Source organism: Bos indicus, chromosome 17, assembly GCF_029378745.1.
Source record: "Bos indicus isolate NIAB-ARS_2022 breed Sahiwal x Tharparkar chromosome 17, NIAB-ARS_B.indTharparkar_mat_pri_1.0, whole genome shotgun sequence".
Lineage (NCBI taxonomy): Eukaryota > Metazoa > Chordata > Mammalia > Artiodactyla > Bovidae > Bos > Bos indicus.
In genome coordinates this window covers 6181426-6196798 of record NC_091776.1, presented here as the reverse complement: position 1 = coordinate 6196798, position 15373 = coordinate 6181426, and the positions used below count along the sequence as shown (strand labels likewise).

At 41.7% G+C, this 15373-nt stretch overlaps 1 protein-coding gene across 7 annotated transcripts in view; it reads left to right on the top strand.

Annotated features, from left to right (window-relative positions):
• The window catches only part of FHIP1A (FHF complex subunit HOOK interacting protein 1A), a 308399-nt gene that overhangs the window by 203831 nt on the left and 89195 nt on the right, over window positions 1–15373 (top strand). For 6 of the 7 annotated variants that reach the window (XM_070769004.1, XM_070769003.1, XM_070769002.1 and 3 more), the window contains one exon: window positions 5548–6174. The exons of the other annotated variant lie outside the window; for it this stretch is intronic. In XM_070769004.1, coding sequence (XP_070625105.1) covers window positions 5548–6174 — 627 coding nt within the window. The remainder of the gene's footprint in view (window positions 1–5547; window positions 6175–15373) is intronic. 7 annotated transcript variants of the gene reach the window in all.

Genomic DNA, 15373 nt, shown 5'->3' with positions numbered 1-15373 from the left:
CTAGGCAAGAATACTGGAGTGGGTTGCTATTTCCTTCTCCAGGGATCTTCCTGACCCAGGGATCGAACCCGGGTCTCCAGCATTGTAGGCAGACACTTTACTGTCTGAGCCACCAAGGAAGCCTTTGATCTTAGCTGACTTATATAGTGAGCATGGGCTTTATCAGGGGTTGATTAGGTTTGTTCAGTGGTATTTGGCCTAACAAACGTGAAAGTGAAGTGAAAGTTGCTCAGTCGTGTCCAACTCTTTGCACCCCCATGGACTATATAGTCCATGGAATTCTCCAGGCCAGAATACTCGAGTGGGTAGCCATTCCCTTCTCCAGCGGATCTTCCCAACCCAGGGATCGAACCTAGGTCTCTCACATTGCAGGCAGATTCTTTACCAGCTGAGTCACAAGGGAAGCTGCCTAACAAAGTGAACTTGTTTAGTAAAGGAAATATTTGTAAAGTATATTTTCCTACTTGGATCTCTTCGCCCCATAATTGTGTTTTCTTCCTGTAAACTGAATCCTTGAGTCTAAGCACGTATGGCTGAGAAAGAGCCAGGGCTGGGGAGTTGGAGGCAAGGTTGAGAGTGTAAGAGGGTAGTCAGGGGAGTGGGTCAGGCCTCTGTGAGCAGCAGGGATCCGCAGTAGGTGAGTGAAACTGGGCAGCAGGCAGAAATCGGGGGCCCGGGAATGTTGGAGTTTGGTGGGAGTGATGTGAGAAGAGGGCACATGAGGGAAAGATTAAAAAGTCAAGGTCACATCGGGAATCAGCTGACAGAACCCGAAAGGGCTCAGAGCCTACCTGGCCGGCTGCTGTGGGCCATCGGAATAGAAGCTCCTGCCTGTTTCTGTGCCAGTTGTGCTCTGGCCAGGAAGCTTCCTGGGCATTCCCTGTCAGGGTGGGAACCAGGCGGGGGCGTGGCCTGAAGAACCCACTTGCAAAAGCAGGTCAAGGGTGTGTCTGCCTGAAAGGGAAAGGGAGGTGGCCCGGGAGCGTCCTGATACCAAGAGGGAGGCTAAGGAGTGGCAACACAGGCGGAGCCAGCACTTTGCTGAGCTTGTGTTTCCGTGACTCACGGCCCTGGTTGTAACACAGCAGTCTTTCGGGCAGTAAAGCCGCAAGGCCAGACTGGGGAATGAGTCAAGGGCCCTGTCCAGAGGACCAGCAAACCTTTTCCTTCTTGGTGGGGTATCACAGCTCTGTTCTCATGTTCCTCTGCCCATGAACCCAGAAGGTGGTGTAGAAGAGCTTCTGTAAAGGGATACAGAGAGAGCTTTCAGTGTAGAAGCTGCTGTGTAGTTTACATTCTGTATAAAAATTTCAGTTCTCTTTTGTGGGTTTTTTGTGGCCCCCTTCCCACCAAAAGTAGGTCTGTTTGCAGAGGAGTGTCTTGGAATAAATAATATAAATGAAGATTAACCCATGAGAAAAGTGTGGCTTGTGATTGTGTAAATAGTTTTGCTTTATATTTATATATATACATTTAGATATTTTATAAATATTTAAAGGCATGCATATAGAATAAACACATATGCCTATATGAAAATTTATACTGGGTAGGAGTTTCTGTTAATTACTGTTTTAACTCAGCGTTTGGTCCTTTTTTTAGACATAAGAACAAAATTACTTTGTTTTTATTTTTACTTATATTATGAAATTAGATCAATTTATAGGAAAGAAGAACTAATTAACCTTACAATCTCATTATATCTTCAAACTCATTTCTAACTATGGGTCTATTTGTCAATATATTTAGTTTTTAACGAATTATTTTTCTTTATATATTAGATGTAATGATATGATTCACTTCGTATTTATTTTTAATAGCATTAGTATATGGTGATGTAACATTGTGATTATAACTCTCTAATTCTTGACCATTTGGGTCAATAATATTTTTATTTTTCATTATTGAAAATATAGCCTGGGTAAACATTTTAAAACAAATTATCTTTGTGTTGTTTCCTTGAGGCATTTTCCCCAAAGTGAGATTAACAAGCCAAAGGGCAGGAACAACTTGATAGCTTCTGTTACATGTTGCCAGATTGTTTTCTAGAAAGATGGAGCTCATTTGCAGGGACACTATCAATGTATAATGCACAGTGCCAGTTTCAGATAGCTTAGACAGTCTAAGCACACATGAGAAGTATAATTCCATTTCTACCCTGAGGCCTTGCTGTATAGATAGCTCTCATAAGTAAACTCAATATGTGAACTTTGAAATTATCGAATTAATATAAGTATAGAGCTAATTTGCTTTTTAGAGTGTGGAGCCCTGGAGGGGGCTTTGGGGCTGGAGAGCATGCTGTGTCGAGGTGGTGCCCCCTTTTGGACAAGTGTGGTACTGCGATCCCACACTGTGAGACTGTCGAGGCCAGAACCAAAGGGGGACGACAGACCCCAGTGTTCCTCACAGTGAGGTCCTCAGGCTTGTGAGGAGGCCTGCAGGGCTTCGTGGAGGCTGGGGGAGGGGGGCATTCTGCAGTCCATGCAGCCAAGAAGAGGGCGTGGCCATTGGGAAGGCCTAGGCCATGAGTCCCTGAGCTGCGCATGTCCCACAGCCTTCCTCATTGAAACTGTCAACTTAGGGGTGTTGGGGGCATTGTTTTGGCGTCACTCTGGCAGTATTTTTAATTTTATAATGGAAGCCGATGGAGATTACAGATTCTGAAGAAATTTGTTCATCTGTGGGGAGTGAGCTCCGCCTGTGGCAGAGGTCATGAGGAAGGAGGCTTGGCATACGCAAAGGCGGGATCAAGCCTCAGGAGTCTCCCTGGAAATTCTCGAGCATCTACCCCCAAAACCAGAGTCTGCCTACTTTATGCTTTGTGCTTTCACCTACACCTCTGACTTTACGGGGGGCTGTCGCCCACTACCTCTCTGAAAAAACAGTTAGCTTACAGCTCCAGTTAATAATTCCTGGGTGTGACAGTGTTTAACCTACAAACTCCTTTGGAAATCCTCTAGCCTGCCTGAATAGGTTTTTCCGGCCACATGTGATTGTTCAGAGCCTCCCAACTGAGAGGCAGATGTTCTAAACTGTCTAAACACAGATTCCTTTGAGTAGTTAAAAGATCGATTAGAAATTGTATTGGTGAAGGGTTTTTCACTTACTGGGCCAGTGTTTGCTGCTAAGTCTCCATACTCCTTACCTACTGTGTCCTTGGCAGTGTATTGATTGATATAATGGGTGTATAGAAATGTAAGTAGTAGCTCAATGTTTGTAACCTTGGACCCTTGAGTTAATTCTTTTCTTGATTGAGCCCACCTCACCTTTGCCCTATAGGAATGCAGCTTTGTCCAATGCTTTTTTGGAGGCTGGTGCCTGACTTTGGAATAAATCACCTTTAGAGAAAGATAAGTTTCTTAAAATGTTAACAGGCCTCCTGGCCAGAAGATGATGTAATTCACCTGAACTTTTGCATATGATAAAGTTTGAAAGCCTGGCTTCGATTAGGACCAGGAACTGCTGTCCTTGCATGACTCCACCCCTTCCCCCATTATCCTCTATGCACAACTTAAGGTATAAAAACTACTTTGGAAAATAAACCGCGGGCCTTGTTCACCGAAACTTGGTCTCCCCATGTCGTTCTTTCTCTTACCTTCTGGCTGAATTGTTCAGCCTCTTTTCTTCATTGAATTTTCCTACTGAGCTATCCTCATCCTATTACTCTTTATATCTTTGATAAAATATTTAAATAAATAGGTCGCCGACGCCGTCCCCGCTTCCAATACCCTGGATCAGCCGGGGCTGGTCCCCGGCATTCATCCATAAGGATAACTAGCCTAGTCTATAAATGTTCTTTTACTCTGCTTCAGAAAGGGGAAAATCTTAGACTTTTCCCTGAGAAATAAATTTCCCTCCTTGCTCACGCCTGCTGACATAGCCTTGTGCTTTTGCCAGTTTCTGCAGTGACTTGCAGAAATTCTATAACCTAAATACCAGAACACGTAACAGCATGTCCTAGAACTGGGCCGGGAGGTTAAGACCGAAGTGAAACATATTCCACAGAGCATATGGTTCAGAAAGGCTAAAAGGAACAACTTAAAGTCATTGATAAAATGCTTGAGAATTAACATGTGTATACATTTTAAAGGAAGTGAATTGAATGGATATTTATCTTAGAAATTCCAAGTCATAAAGTTTAATGGAAGCTGAGATATAAAATTGTTTTAATTTTCAGGTACCAAAGTAGAAGTTAAGTATTGATGGGCGGAGAGAGGTGGTAAGCGTTAAAAGGCCAGCAGTTAGGGAGAGATACACCTAGACTGTCACATAAGATTGTTTATTTTTGAGTTTTCAGTGCTTTTTTTCTCTTTTGGTGGTACATATAAATATATAAAACAAACTCTGCCATCTTTATCATGTTTAGTCAGTGGCATTAACTACATTCACAATGTTGTGTACCCATCACTATTATTTTCAAAACTTTTTCATTACCCCAAACAGAAGCCCTATGCTTTAGGGATTTATTTTGTAATTGGTTATCTCACAAATTTTTTTCTGGCTTAAAAAAATACACAATTCAAACTCTTCATGCTTAAAATTTCAACATATGGCACATGTTAGGGGATTCTTCTAGGTATGTGCCTCCTGGTCATCAGTTTCCTCTCCTCCTTCCTATTGATGCATGCTTTGCTGAAGACGGTGCCAATCAAGAAGGGCAGGGAGGGTTGTTGTTCTGTCGGGGGCATGTGAGGAGCTGCATTCTGCAGCTGAAAGCTTCAAATCAATGCTGTTTGTAGGAGAGCAGTGGTAGTCCTGCTTATTTAATGTATTTTAAACTTTAAAAGCCCTATTATGTTCTTGACAGCTTAAAAAAAATTCAGAACTTGTTCTGCTTTGAACACAACAGCTATTACTATTTTTGTGTATTATTTTTAGTCTTTTTTCACTTTCATGTTTTTAAGGTAGTTGATCATGATGAGTCTAATTGTATACAATTAACTAATTTTTTCATTTAACATATCACTTAACAGTTTTTTTTTTTTTTTTTTTTTAATTTTTGTTCAGTAGTCTTCATAATAATAGGCCCAGGAATGTATGGAGCTTAATTTACACAACCATGTTACTTTCTTTGACATTTAGGTTGCCAAACATGTGTAACTATGATAAACGAACAACTTCAAACATCTTCCTTCTGTAGTTTTTAACCCCTTCATTTTATTCTCATGAGAGGGAGATGCAGAAGGCTCACATATCTTTTTTTCCCAAACTTTAAGCTTTTTATTTTGTATTGGGATGCAGCTGATTAACAATGTTGTTGTTTCAGGTGAACAGTGAAGGGACTCAGCAGCACACATACATATATCCATTCTCCCCTACCCCGCCCTCCCCTCCAGGCTGCCGCATGACACTGAGCAAAGTTCCACATGCTATACAGTAGGTCCTTGTTGGTTATCCCTTTTGAATATAGCAGTTGCTCACATATATTTTATTAGGGGTCATGGCTCTTGCATTTTCCATGAAGATTTGGTACAATCAGCAGTGGTATGTTTTTTTTTTGTAAGCTATGATAAACATCAGATGGATGACACATACTTGATTTGGTTACAGGTTGTGAAAATCTTAGAGAAGCATGACCCCTTGAAGAACACCCAAGCAAAATACGGGTCCATCCCTCCAGATGAGGCCAGTGCTGTCCAGAACTATGTAGAGCACATGCTCTTTTTGCTGATTGAGGAGCAAGCCAGGGATGCTGCCATGGGGCCAATCCTGGAATTTGTGGTCTCTGAGAACATCATGGAGAAGCTCTTCCTTTGGAGCTTGAGGCGGGAGTTTACCGATGAGACGAAAATGGAGCAGCTCAAGATGTATGAGATGCTGATCACCCAGTCCCACCAGCCTCTGCTGCACCACAAGCCCATTCTGAAGCCCCTGATGATGTTGCTGAGCTCTTGTTCAGGAACAACCACCCCCACCGTGGAGGGGAAGCTGGTGGTCCTGCTCAATCAGCTCTGTTCCATTCTTGCCAAAGATCCATCCATCCTGGAACTCTTCTTCCACACTAGTGAGGACCAAGGGGCCGCGAACTTCCTCATCTTCTCCCTTCTGATCCCCTTCATTCACCGGGAGGGGACCGTGGGCCAGCAGGCCCGGGACGCCTTGCTCTTCATCATGTCTCTCTCTGCCGAGAACAGTGTCGTGGCTCATCACATCGTGGAGAACACCTACTTTTGTCCAGTAAGTCCTTCTTGTTGGCCCACTTCCTCCCGCTCTTCTCCTCTCTTGGGCTGATGATAAATAATTTTTAAAAAGCTTCTTTAGATTGTTATTTGCATCTCTTTTGTGCTGAAAATCTTGTTTCTTGTTTTTTTATTTTTGTGATTGTTATTTGTTCCTTTTTGGTTGTGCTGTGTGGCATGTGGTATCATAGTTCTCCAACCAGGGATCAAACCCTTGCATTGGAAGCACAGAGGCTTAATGGATATTTTCCCTTTTTTTTTTTCCCAGCAAACTGTTCTTGGCAGCTTCTATGGAAGGATGTCTAGAGGAGATATTTTGGAGGGAGGAGCGGAATTTAAGTTGAGATGCCCTATGGCTGAGCAATGTCAGCTTGAAATAAGCCAATAGAGGAAACTATATGTGTTACTGTTGGGTTAGGAGCTGTTTTGTTTTTTCTAAGAGTATCTCCTGAGTAATTGGTAAAACCTGCTCATCTTATATTCTTAGCTTTTTGGATTGGTTTTGAGCCAATGAGTCATGGCATATGGTCAGACACTTCACAGTGGGCTTCACAAATTAATTTGTTTCCCAGCAAGATAATGACCAAAATTGTAAATCCAAACCACTGATTCTATTTTAAAAGGAGAAATACATATTTACAGTTTGAAGTAGCAAGAAGTCCTTTACTCTGTATCGTTTCTTAAGCGTAGGTTGCTGAGCAATAGAGAGTAAGGCCTTATGTGGATGCCTGAGGAGTCAGGCCCAGTCATAGGCCTGGAAAATAATAGGGACTGTCTGAAGCTCTCACAAAGCTGTACACCTCTGATTGCTTTCTGCTGTTAGGGTCACCTTGGGAAGGGGTATTTAAACATATTTATAGGTTTGTAGAGTTCCATAGAATAGCCATGAGAAATACAAAAGCCTTCTTAAGTAAACAATGCAAAGAAATAGAGGAAGACAATAGAATGAGAAAGACTAGAGACCTCTTCAAGAAAATTAGAGATATCAAGGGAACATTTCTTGCAAAGATGGGCTCAATAAAGGACTGAAATGGTAGGGACCTAACAGAAGCAGAAGATATTAAGAAGAGGTGGCAAGAATACATGGAAGAACTGTATAAGAAAGATCTTAATGACCCGGATAACTACGATGATGTGGTCGCTTACCTAGAGCTGGACATCCTGGAATATGAAGTCAAGTGGGCCTTCGGAAGCATCACTATGAACAAAGCTAGTGGAGGTGATGAAATTCCAGCTGAGCTATTTCAAATGCTGCAAGATGATGCTGTGAAAGTGCTGTACTCAATATGCCAGCAAATTTGGAAAACTCAACAATGGTCACAGGCCTGGAAAAGTTCAGTTTTCATTCCAGTTCCAAAGAAGGGCAATTCCAAAGAATGTTTGAACTACCGTACAATTGCACTCATTTCACATGTTAGTAAGGTTATGCTCAAAATCCTTCAAGCTAGGCTTCAGCAGAATGCGAACTGAAAACTTCCAGATGTACAAGTTGGATTTAGAAAAGGCAGTGGAACCAGAGATTAAGTGGTGAAAATCCACTGGATCATTGAAAAAGCAAAGGAATTCCAGAAGAATATCTACTTCTGCTTCATTGACTGTGCTAAAGCCTTTGACCTTGTGGATCGCAACAAACTATGGAAAATTCTTAAAGCCATGGAAATAGCAGACCACCTTACCTGCCTCCTATAAAACCTGTGTGCAGGTCAAGAAGCAACAGTTAGAATCAGACATGGAACAATAGACTGGTTCAAAATTGAGAAAGGAGTACGTCAAGGTTATATATTGTCACACTGCTTATTTAACTTAAATGCAGGGTGCTGCTGCTAAGTCACTTCAGTCGTGTCCGACTGTGTGTGACCCCATAGATGGCAGCCCACCAGGCTGCCCCATCCCTGGGACTCTCCAGGCAAGAACACTGGAATGGGTTGCCATTTCCTTCTCCAATGCATGAAAGTGAAAAGTGAAAAGGAAGTCACTCAGTCGTGTCCGACTCTTCGTGACCCCATGGACTGCAGCCCACCAGACTCCTCCGTTCATGGGATTTTCCAGGCAAGAGTACTGGAGTGGGGTGCCATCGCCTTCTCTGTATATGCAGGGTACATTATGTGAAATACCAGGCTGGATGAGTCGCAGGCTGGAATCAAGATTTCTGGGAGATATATCAACAACCTCAGCTATGCAGATGACACTACCCTTATGGCAGAAAGAGAAAACAAACTAAAGAGCCTCTTGATGAAGGTGAAAGAGGAGTGAAAAGGCTGGCTTAAAACTCAACATTCAAAAAAAACTAAGATCACGGCATCTGGTTCCATTATTTCCTGGCAAATAGATGGGGAAACAATGGAAACAGTGGCAGATTTTCTCTTCTTGGGCTCCAAAATCCCAGCAGATGATGACCACAGCCATGAAATTAAAAGACACTTATTCCTCGGAAGAAAAGCTATGATCAACTTAGACAGCATATTAAAAAGCAGAGATGTCACTTTGTTGACAAAGGTCCATATTGTCAAAGCTATGGTTTTTCCAGTAGTCACGTATAGATGTGAGAGTTGGACCATAAAGAAGGCTGAGTGCCAAAGAATTGATGCTTTTGAACTGTGGTGTTGGAGAAGACTCTTGAGAGTCCCTAGGATAGCAAGGAGATCCAACCAGTCATCCCTAAAGGAAATCAGTCTTGAATATTCATTGGAAGGACTGATGCTGAAGCTGAAGCTCCAATACTTTGGCCACTTGATGTGAAGAGCCGACTCATTGGAAAAGACCCTGATGTTGGGAAAGATTGAGGGCAAGAGGAGAAGGGGGCAACAGAGGATGAGAGGTTGGATGGCATCACCGATTCAACGGACATGAGTTTGGGTATACTCTGGGAGATAGTGAAGGATAGGTAAGCCTGGTGTGCTGTAGTCCATTGGAGTCACAAAGAGTAGGACACGACTTAGGGACTGAACCACAGAGCTCCTGTTTTGTAAGATGTTGAGCAATGGCTATTTTTACTTTCCTAACGCAGTGAACATCTCCAGTTTATTCCCATTATGTGTTCTTTTTACTGATCATCTCATTGTGTTTCTCTATAAACTGTATTGCCATGAACATGCCTGATTTTGCCAGAATAGTGTGTAAGACCATTAGTGAGTTTTATAGGAACAGGCCAGGCAAATTGCCTTAAGTAGATTAGATTCATTGTTAATGAACACCATGTGGGTGGTTCTTGACCCAAAGCAAGGGTATTTAGAAATGTATGTGGGGCGTGTTTGGTTGTCGGGCAACATGGGGGGCCTGGAAGGGAGGTCATCTGGCATTTAGTGTGCAGAGGCCAGGGACGCTTAATGTCCAGTAGTTTGTGGACTGGTCGCATACAGGAAAGAATTGCCTTGCCCCAGGTGCTAAGAGCCATGCTAGTGATTGGCATGCTGTACTTGGCTTTGAGGTTCAAGAGTAGTAATCTTCTTTATAATACTAAATTCCTGTCTTTATTAATAAACCAAACAAACTGAGGTCAACGAAGTGTCTGGTGAATCTTTATTTTAGGAGGAACAAATAAGTAAAAATTTTGAGAAATAGAGTTAAGTTCAGGGACCATATGTCTCTTCTGTTCTGGCTTCTGACCAACAGAATCAGAAATTGCAGAAAGCGTGTGTGTATGCTCAGTCACTCAGTCATGTCCAACTCTTTGTGGCCCCATGGACTGTAGCCTGCCAGGCTCCTCTGTCCATGAGATTTTCTAGGCAAGAATAGTGGAGTGGGTTGCCATTTCCCCCAAAGACTGAGAGTCAGATGGGAAGTAAAAAACTGATTCCATTCATCTGTGCCAGCATATTAAATCTCCTTTCCTTATTTTCTTCAACAGAATTATAAGCTAGATTATAAATTCTTTTAAAAGAACATATCTTTAGGCAAAAGTGTAACTTCTCACCCGGAATCTGAATGTCTGTATTAGTTTTCTTTAAAAAACAACAACAACAAAAAGCCAATTGATTAGAGTATAATTGCTTCACAATGTTGTGTTAGTTTCTGCTGTTCAATGAAGTGAGTCAGCTATATGAGTACATATATCCCCTCCCTCTTGAGCCTGCCTTGCACCTCCACCCTCATCCCACCCCTCTAGGTCACACGCAGCACTGAGCTGAGCTTCTTGTGCTATATACATCAGCTTCCTAGTAGCTGTGTTAGTTTTCTATTGCTGCTGTAACAAATTCCCAAAGCTATGGCTTTAAATAACACTGACGATTCTCTTACAGTAGTATCGTCTTACTATAGTCCAACAGGTCTTACTGGGCTAAACTTAGGATGTTGACAGGGCTTGCTCCTTTTTGGAGACTCTCACGGTGAGTCCTTTTCCTCACCGTCTCCAGCTTCCAGAGGCCACCCACATCCCTCCCCTCATGGCTTGCTCCTTCCTTTCCACAGTCAGCAGTATTACATCTCTCTCACCATCCTTTTGGAGTCATGGTTTCCCCTGACTCTGCTCCTCTGCCTCCCTCTTCCACTTCCACAAGAACCCTTGTAATTATGTTGTTTACCTGGATCATCCAGAATTTAAAGATTTTTAAGATCATCCCTGCTTAAAGATTAGCTAGTTAGCACCCCTAATTCCATCTGCATCCTTAATTTTCCTTTGCCATGGAACCTAATTTGTTCATGGACTCCGGAATTAGGATGTAGACAGCTTTGTGGGGGTTAGTCTGCTTCCCACAATTACCGTATTCATTCAGTTTGGAGAGATCTTGGAGAAGTTTGATGAAGAACGCAGCATAGTCAGGATTCTTGTAGTTTAACCTGACCATGTACGTTTGGGAGCTGTTGAGGAAGCAGGGACACACATTAGGGTCTAGAAACCAGAGTGATAGGAATGAGAATATAAGAGAGGCGCTGGATCTGAGCAGTGATGTGAAGGCAGAGGCTGACCAAACAAGGGACTTTTTCACGAGGGGGCTGTGCAGAGGTTTGGAGTTTGGCTTGCTTGAATTGTTTTGGGTAGTTCTGCTGTCCAAGAAGGAGTGCAGGTATTGAAACAAATCACAATATTTGGGCAGTTCACTCAGTCAGTATCTACAGGGCAATTTCAAAAAGGTACTGTTTTCAAAAGCATCACAATTCTAAAGTCTCTTGAAGAAATCTAACAAATATGTAAAAGGCTTTTATAAGGAAAATTATGGAACTTTATTGAAGGGCATAAAATAAGACAGAAATAGATGGAAAGCCCTGCAGTTTGTAGATATTGTGTAGATAATGCTTTTCTGCAAATCAATCTGTGAAGTTAACACAATTTATGTTTTACAACTTTTTATTGTGGAAAAAAGCACAATACAGAAATGGAACAGATACAGAGATTTGAAAGCATACTAAAAGGAACATCATATATTGCTTAAATTCAAAGTTAATATGTGTCATACTTTGGTATACTTTATTTGTATACCAAATATATTTGTATATTTGTTTTGTATCTTTATTTGTTTTTGCTGTTGCAGGAGAAGGCAATGGCACCCCACTCCAGTACTCTTGCCTGGAAAATCCCATGGACAGAGGAGCCTGGTAGGCTGTAGTTCATGGGGTCTCTAAGAGTCGGACACGACTGAGCGACTTCACTTTCACTTTGAAATTAAATTATAGATATCAATTATTTTAATATGTATCTCCTACAAATAAGGACATGCTCCTACGCAATCACAATACTGTTATTATACCTAAGAAAATTGTACAGTAGTTTTATAATGTGATCTAATACCCAGTTTCCCACTTATGCCGCAAATTACTTTTACAGATTCCCCCCCCTCACCCTAAACCAGAGTCCAGTACAAGGTGCATTTCTGACTGTTGTGTATCTCCATGCTATGCTAAGTCACTTCAGTCATGTCCGACTCTGTGCGACCCCATAGACGGCAGCCCACCAGGCTCCCCCGTCCCTGGGATTCTCCAGGCAAGAACACTGGAGTGGCTTGCCATTTCCTTCTCCAGTCTCTAGTCTCTGTTAATTCTCAACAGGTTGCTGCTTTTATCCTCGTGGTGGTGACTTTGTAAGAGTTCAGCCATTATCTTTAGAACACCCCATGTTCCAGGTTTGTTTCTTTGTGTAGTTTGACTGGTCCCTATCACTGGTATTTCCTGAAAATCGGGAGTTGGGTATAAACGCCTGGTTAAATCAGGTTAAGTACCTTTTGTAAGAATACTTTATAGGTGATGCCGTACACGACAAGAAGCACATGTTAGGTTGCACCACTGTTCGTGAGACCAGAGGTGGTCACTCGGTTGTTTAAGGCAGTGATCCTTCGATCCCTGTGTTGTAAAGATAAAACTTCCCCTTTGTAAATTGTAAGGTATAATTGGTGAGATGGTAACGTGACTTAAAATCCCAGTAGAGTTTTCGAAGGAACATGGCAAACTGATGCTAAATATCATATGCATGCATGCTAAGTTGCTTCAGTCATGTCCAACTCTTTGTGACCCAGTGGATAGTAGCCCACCAGGCTCCTCTGTCCTTGGTTTTCTCCAGGCAAGAATAGTGGAGGGGGTGTCCATTCCCTCCTCCAGGGGGTCTTCCTGACCCAGGGATTGAACCCAAGTCTCTTATGTCTCCTGCATTGGCAGGCGGGTTCTTTACCACTTGTGCTACCTGGGAATAGCTGAAATAATTATACGAATAATGATAACAGTAATATATTTGTTGAGAGCTAACTATATGCCGGCCACTATTCTTAGTGCTTTATATGTATTAATTCACTGAATTCTCACAACTATTGGAACCAGTGTTATTCTCCTTTAATACATGAAGAAATCTGATGTAAATTCATACAAGGCCACGTGGCTAGTAAGAGAGCAGGTTAGGATTTGAACTGGGGCAGTCTGACTCAGTGACCCATATGCTTAACCCCTATCTTGTACATAAGTGATAAAATATTAAGACTTTCTATAAAGCAGTAATCATAAAGAAAAGATTAAAGAACAAAAACAACACCCACAGATCAAACCTGCATCTCTTACATCTCCTGCATTGGCAGGTGGGTCCTTGCCACCTGGGAAGCCCATTTTGTTACACGCGTATTTGCAAGTGGTTGGTACCCAAATTATATAAAAGTATTTGTAATACTACACATTAGTAAGAAAACGATGAGACGTGTGCGAAGGATATGAACCAACAGTTCCCAGAAGACCCCAAATCTGATACATATTAAAATATGCTCATCTTCCTTGTGTGTGTAGCATCAAATAAACACAAATGAACTTACAGTGAGACAGTAGGTAACGGCATCAGAGTGGCTAACCGTTAGACATCCAATAACACCACGTTGGTACAATAACTCAAGAAAGCAGTATGGCAGTATTGCCCTGAGGGCTCAGCTGGTGAAGAATCTGCCTGCAATGCAGGAGACCTGGGTTCAACTCCTGGGTTGGGAAGATCCTCTGGAGAAGGGAAAGGCTACCCACTCCAGTATTCTGGCCTAGAGAATTCCATGGACTGTATAGTCCATGTGGTCACAAAGAGTCAGACACGACTGAGCGACTTTCACTTTCAATGAAATTGAGTGTTTGCGTGCCGTGTAGCCCTGCATCTTCACTTCTAGGTCTCTCCCCTAGGGAAGCCTGCCACATGTTTACAAGGCAACATGCACAGAGGTATTCTGTGGAATAGTGATTTGAAGAAGAGAGAAAGAGAAAGAAGAAAAAGATAAATAAAATGGTACGTATGATGTCGATGGAATACTCCTCAGCATTCAGAATGAATAAATCACTGAGCATTATTCCACTGCATCTATATTTGTCTATCTACCACATCTTTTTTATCTGTTCAATTCTTGAAGGACACTTAGGCTGCTTCCATAGCTTGGCTATTATAAATAGTGCTGCAGTGAACATTGGGTGTATGTATCTTTTTGAATTAGTGTTTTGTTTTCCTTGTATAAAAATGGAGTGAAATTTTGCCATTTGAAATAGCATGGAGGGACCTGGGTGGTATTAGGGTTAGGAAATAAATAAGAGACAGACACCTACTGTGTATAGTCACTTGTGTGTGGAACCTAAATGTGACGAACGAGAAACAGACTCACAGATGTGGAGAACAAGCTAGTGTTCATCAGAGGGGAGAGGGGCTAGGACCAGGGCAAGGCAGGGCGAAAGGCACAGACTACTCGGTGTAAATAAGTTACAAGGGTGTTATGCACAGCATAGGAAATACAGTCGGTATTTTATAATAATTTTGAATGGAGTCTAATGTATAAAAATATCAAGTTACTATGTTGAGTTATGTTGAAACTAATAATAAGTCAACTGTGCACGTGTGCTAAGTCACTTCAGTCGTGTCCGACTCTTTGCAACCCTGTGGACTGTAGCCTGCCAGGCTCCTCTGTCCTTGGAATTCTCCAGGCAGGAATACTGGCGTGAGTTGCCATGCCCTCCTCGAGGGGATCTTCCCGACCAGAGATTGTACCTGTGTCTCCCGTGGCTCCTGCATTGCAGGAGGATTCTTTATCGCTGAGCCACTGCAGAAGGCAAGTCAACTGTATTTCAATAAAAAATAATTAGATTTCACATTTATTAGCATGTAACTGCACCTACATGTGTGAACACCAATGAACCTAAAAACAAAAAGCATAAAATCTAAAAACATAAAAAAGTAAGTAGCCAAATGTTCCATATAGTATGTTAACATTTACATAAAATTTATGTAACCTTTTAAGACAACATCTTTGTACTGTTTTTTTGATACATATGAATATAGTAGAAGTACAGAAACACTCACAGAAATAATACATATTAAGCTCAGGACTGTGGTTACTTTTGGGTGCAAAGGAAAGGGAAGAGATGATAATGAGATTGGAATAGGGTTTAGCTCTACTTGTAATGTTTTGTTTTTTTAAAAATAAAGAGCACTCTGAAGAAATTACGACAAAACAAAATCTGTTAAATCTTGGGGATGATTTTCTGTTTTTTTTTTTACATGTTTGTAATATGTCATATTTAAAAAATTTAAGCATGTTAGGACTAGAATGGAGCATATTTTTAGTGTTTAAATTTCCACTAAGTTCTAGGTAGATTTCACTGCGTAGTTGTTGCTTTTATAAAACACGTTTTAAAACACTGTATACAGTTCATTAAAATTGGAGGAGAAGCATCTCCAGCTGACCTTATTTGCTAGAATGGAACACAGAGCTTCGTTGTGTTAAGTTGCCCCTTACGATAGAGCCCATAATCTCATTTGTTCC